This window comes from Crotalus tigris, unplaced genomic scaffold (assembly GCF_016545835.1).
Source record: "Crotalus tigris isolate CLP2741 ecotype Arizona unplaced genomic scaffold, ASM1654583v1 scf7180000018733.473104, whole genome shotgun sequence".
NCBI lineage: Eukaryota > Metazoa > Chordata > Lepidosauria > Squamata > Viperidae > Crotalus > Crotalus tigris.
Window position 1 is genome coordinate 1 of NW_024097173.1, and position 5,000 is coordinate 5,000.

The 5,000-nt window shown below is 41.2% G+C and overlaps 1 protein-coding gene across 1 annotated transcript in view; it reads right to left on the reverse strand.

Annotated features, from left to right (window-relative positions):
• Positions 1-742: 742 nt before the first annotated feature.
• The window catches only part of MINDY4 (MINDY lysine 48 deubiquitinase 4), a gene marked incomplete at its 3' end in the record, with an annotated part of 53,911 nt that continues 49,653 nt past the window's right edge, over positions 743-5,000 (reverse strand). The window contains exons 14-15 of the mRNA XM_039355690.1: positions 3,379-3,442; positions 743-1,011 (exon numbers count right to left, since the gene is read on the reverse strand). Coding sequence (XP_039211624.1) covers positions 743-1,011; positions 3,379-3,442 — 333 coding nt within the window. The remainder of the gene's footprint in view (positions 1,012-3,378; positions 3,443-5,000) is intronic.

The following is a 5,000-nucleotide window of genomic DNA, read 5'->3' on the forward strand; positions in this document are numbered from 1 at the left end:
CAATAGCAGAGGAACAAAAGATCAACTCCTAATAATAATAATAATAATAGTAAAGTTGGAAGGGACCTTGGAGGTCATCTGGTCCAACCCCCTGCTCAAGCAGGAGACCCTATACCATTTCAGACAAATGACTGTCCAATCTCTTCTTAACTTCTAATGAAACTTCTGAGGGCAAGATGTTCCACTGGTTAATTGTTCTAACTGTCAGGAAGCTTCTCCTTAGTTCTAGGTTGCTTCTCTCCTTCATTAGTTTCCATCCGTGGCTTCTTGTCCTGACTTTAGGGGCTTTGGAGAATAAACTGAACCCCCCCCCTCTTCTTTGTGGCAGCCTCTTGAATATCACCCACTAAATCAGTGGTTCTCAATCTTTTTAATGCCGCGACCCCCAACTGGTCATAAGTCGAGGACTACTCAACCGGTTGTAAGTCGAGGACTACTCAACTGGTGCAGCACCGTTTGCAGAATGGGACTTTTGGCGGGCTCAGCAGGGCAGAGACAGCCTGGACAATTCCTATTGGCTTTTGAAAGCCAATAGAATTAGACTCTATTCAAGAGAGTCTATTCTATTGGCTTTCAAAAGCCAATAGAAATAAAAGGGAGTAGCACAGCTAAGGAAAAGGGGAAAAAATGGCGGACTGCATTGTTTGGCGACCCCCGTGAAATGGTCGTTCGACAGGTTGAGAACCACTGTTCTAGAATCTCAATATCTTTTTTACATCGTGGTGACCAAAACTGGATGCAGTATTCCAAGTGTGGCCTTACCAAGGCCTTGTAGAGTGATATTAACACTTCACGTGATTTCAGACAAAGGGATGTCAGCCCCAGTTTTTTCACAAGTCTTCTCCATACCTGACAGACATCGTAATGCTCAAAGAGGGACAACAAGCCCAGGTCGCTACGGCCAGTGACGCCTTTCAGGATGGTGATGTTGCCGTTTCCCGAGTCCAGCTCCATCATATCGTTGAAGACGTTGGATACGGCCTTGCCGGTCAGTAGCAGGTTGACCAGTTCCTAGTTTCAAGAGAACAAAAGAGCGGGTGGATTAAGCACTGGTCAGACAGACTCAAAGATCTGATACAATCACTTGGCTCCAAGTCAGCCTTTGCCTGAAATGAATTTAAGGAAGAGGATCAAAATTCTTCTACTTTTTAGGTCTATGGAAGCTCAATTATAGGTTGTCCTTGACTAACAACAGTCTGTTTAATGATCATTCAAGTTAAAAACTGACTTCCGACCGTTTTTCACGCTTACAACCATTGCAGCATCCCCACAATCCCGTGTTCAACACTCAGATGCTCAGCAACTGGCTCATATCTATGACGGTCGCAGTGTCCTGGGTTCAGGTGATCCCCTTCTGACAAACAAAGTCAATGATGAAGCCAGAATCACTTAACAACCGTGTAACTCACTTAACAACTGCAGTGATCCACTTAACAATGGTGGCAAGAAAGTAAAACGGAGCAAAATTCACTTAACAAATGTCTCACTTCTCTTTGCCTACTTTAGAAGAATGGGTATTTAAGGTTTCTAATTTAGCAGAAATGGCCAAAATTTCTGCTTATTTAAAGGATCATTCACAAGAGAGATATGTTATTGTATGGAGAAGATGGATATGAAGAATATGTTCAGAAGAAATATGGAACTACAAAGTTTCATTTATTTTATGAATAATGGATTTGTTTATAAAATTATGATGTTAAAGTTTGAAGGGAGTTAAGGGTTAGTATGATTTTGGTTATTGTATAATTAGTAAAGTTAAGTTGATTATGTTTAATATGTTTGTATAACCCTGTACTTGGCTCTGGGAAGTCGGGGTGGGGGGAGTGGGGGAGGGGGGAGGAGAGGGTGGGTTGGAGGTTAAATAGGTCAGATAAGTAGAAATAGTTTTATTGTATATAATATTGATGTTTTAGAGAGGAATTGCTCGGGCATTTCCCCTGGACCGCATCCGGAGTGAGAAGATAGGAGGAAGGGGAGAAGCAAGTAGGAAGGTTGAGGAGAAGGAGGAGAGGGGGAGAGTGAGGAAGAAGAGGGAAAGAGGGAAGTAAGGGAGGAAGTCAGAGGGAGGATGCGGTTTGGGGGGAAATGAGTGAGCAATACCGAAAGTTGTGTGTATAAATTTATTTTACTCTTTATCTGAAATATTTTGTATGAGTGTAATGAAAAATGGAAATTAAAAACTTTTTAAAAAAATGTCTCACTTAACAACAAAAAATTTGGGCTCAATTGTGGTCGTAGGACTACCAGTATACATGATAATACAGGTAGTCCTTGATTGATGCTCACATCTGAGCCCCATATTTCGGTTGCTAAGTGAGACAGTTGTTAAGTAGCTTTTGCCCCGTGGTGGATGAACAGGGAATGTTTGAAGAATATATTTAAAGTTGAGTATTTCTACAGTTCTGCTTGAGAAAAGAATATCCTTGAAAGGTGTCACAAATAAACCATATTTGAATCTTTCTGCACAGTTAATGTGCAGAGATAGAACAGAATAGAGCTGGAAGGGATCTTGGAGGTCTTCTAGTCCAGCCCCCACTTAAGCAGGAAAATCTATACCATATCAGACAAGTGACTGTCTAGCTTTTTCTTAAAAACTTCCAGTGATGAAGCGCCGACGATTTCTGGAGGCAAGCTGTTCCACTGGTTAATTGTCCTCACTCTTTAATTCCAGGTTGCTTCTCTCTTTGTTCAATTTCCAACCATTGTTTCTTGTCCTGTTTTCTGGTGCTTTGGAGAATAACGTGATCCTCTCTGCCTTGTGGCAGCCCCTCAGACACTGGAACACTGCTATCATGTCTCCCCTATTTCTTCTTTTCTGTGGACTAGCCAAACCCAAGTCCTGCAGCCGTTCTTCGTATGTTTTAGTCTCCAGGCCTTGGATCATCTTACTTGCTCTTCTCTGAATTTTTTCCAAACTCTCAACCACTTTTTTGTGATATGGTGACCAAACTTGGCTGCACTATTCCAGGTGGGGCCTCACTAGGGTTTTATAAAGCGGTACTAATACTTTGCCTGACCTTGATTCTATGCCTCTGTTTATACAACCCAGGACTGTATTCACTTTTTTGCCTGCTGCTGCACATTGCTGGCTCATGGTCAATTGATCGTCCACTAGGACTCCAAGGTCACTCTCACAGTTACTGTTTTTGAGCCAGGTCTTGCCCAGAAGTGGGCCACCACCAAGAGAGGCTGCATTATGGGTCCCTGGAGGACATCAGCAAGTTGATGAGCCTTCAAAGTGACATCGAACAGCTTCTTACTCTAGTGTAGTACCATGTTACAGCTTACCTTGATTTGACACCTTGGCAACTAACAATTCCCCATGGATTGTTCCTTTTAGCTGCACCTCCAACTCACGGGCCCTGCTCTGCTATTTACCTGGGTGCAGTATCCGTGTGCACCGATCAGTGGGTTTGTGATGACATCCATATCTCCACGAACTCTGTTGGGAAGAAAAAGAAAGATCTGATCAAAACTAGATTTAAGATACTGGCTTGTTTTTCACTTTCTTCCACTGGAAATCTTCCCTAGGAAGGTGAAGAGACATTTGAACACACAATGAAAACACAACCTCTTGAACGGGTCCTTCAAAATATTTCGTGGAATAAAATGCCAGGAAAATATAGAGGAAGCAATGCTTACTTACACAGGTAAATAACTGACTGACGGCCGCAATTGACCCCGTTTTTATAAAGAAATTAAATATTTAAACCTTCTCACTAAAAAAAAATATATGCAAACCACAGGATACATTTTCAAATCACATTTTAAAGTACAAATACTAATTTTTTGTTTGCATAAAAAAACCACTGATTCTAAAAATAAACGCAAAGAATAATTGTGATTGTTACCTGGAGTGCCAAAGCGAAGCTCGGCATATCAAGGAAGTATTTGGACTAAAAAAAAAAGCTTTTTAACTGCTGCCATGAAAAGCGAGGTGCTCTCACTAAAAAAAAGGGTTTGTATTAATAAACTACCACATCAAAGAACAATTCTAAGAGTTGATTTATATTAGGGACTCTTTCAAGGAATGTCAAGTCCCAAACATTACCGAAAGAAGAAGAAAGTGGAAAGTTGATGAGATTTATTGGCCATTTTTTTCACTGAATGACCGGCACTGTGAAATTCCCAAGGCAACTGCTCGAAGCCAACTCACTGATGAAATATGCGTCAGTCAGGACCTGTGGGACATCATGTGTGGACAATAGAAGGAAGTTCTAATTCCATCCATGGTTGCAAACGTTCTGGGAACGCCAAGTTGAGGGTAAGATATTGGAGGAGAAGCAACATCTGTGTTTCCCATCATTTTTCCTAACCTGCAATTAAATGGTATTTTCTTGAGGTGTAGGAAGCCTCTTCCCAAAAAAGGTCAACCAACTCCTCGGTGCATTGGAAGAAGAAGGACCTCAAGGGTTTTTGAACAGCAGGGCCAATGGGAATTGTTGTTCCAAGACATCTGGAGAGACTTAAGAGAAAATTGAGGAACACACAAGCTACAGAAACTTGCAGAAGCTATGTGTAACCATCCAATCAATCAATCAATCATCAGAATAGAGTTGGAAGGGACCTTGGAGGTCATCTAGTCCAACCACCTGCTCGAGCAGGACACCCTGTGCCCTTTCGGACAAATGGCTGCCCAGTCTCTTCTTTTTTTAAAAAAAAAAACCAGTGATGAAGCACCCACAACTTCTGAAAGGAAACAAACCACTTTCAAAACTATTGCCAAGAAAATTGCAAGACCTTATCCAGACTGACTCAAAGAGAAAAAGAAAGAATAAAAGAAAAAAAAGAGTTCATAGAACTTTCCCCTGAATGTTAGTAGAATGCAATGTGAGTCAGAAACAGAAGTTAAATCTGACCTGGGAAAGAAAGAAAGAAAAATCTCAAATGATTAAAAAAAGATTTTTTAGAATAGAAAGCCATTGTGGATAAGACGGGATGGGGGGGAGGACCCCAAATTCACATTCGGGCATCTGTATATATTCTAAAATGTATTAGTC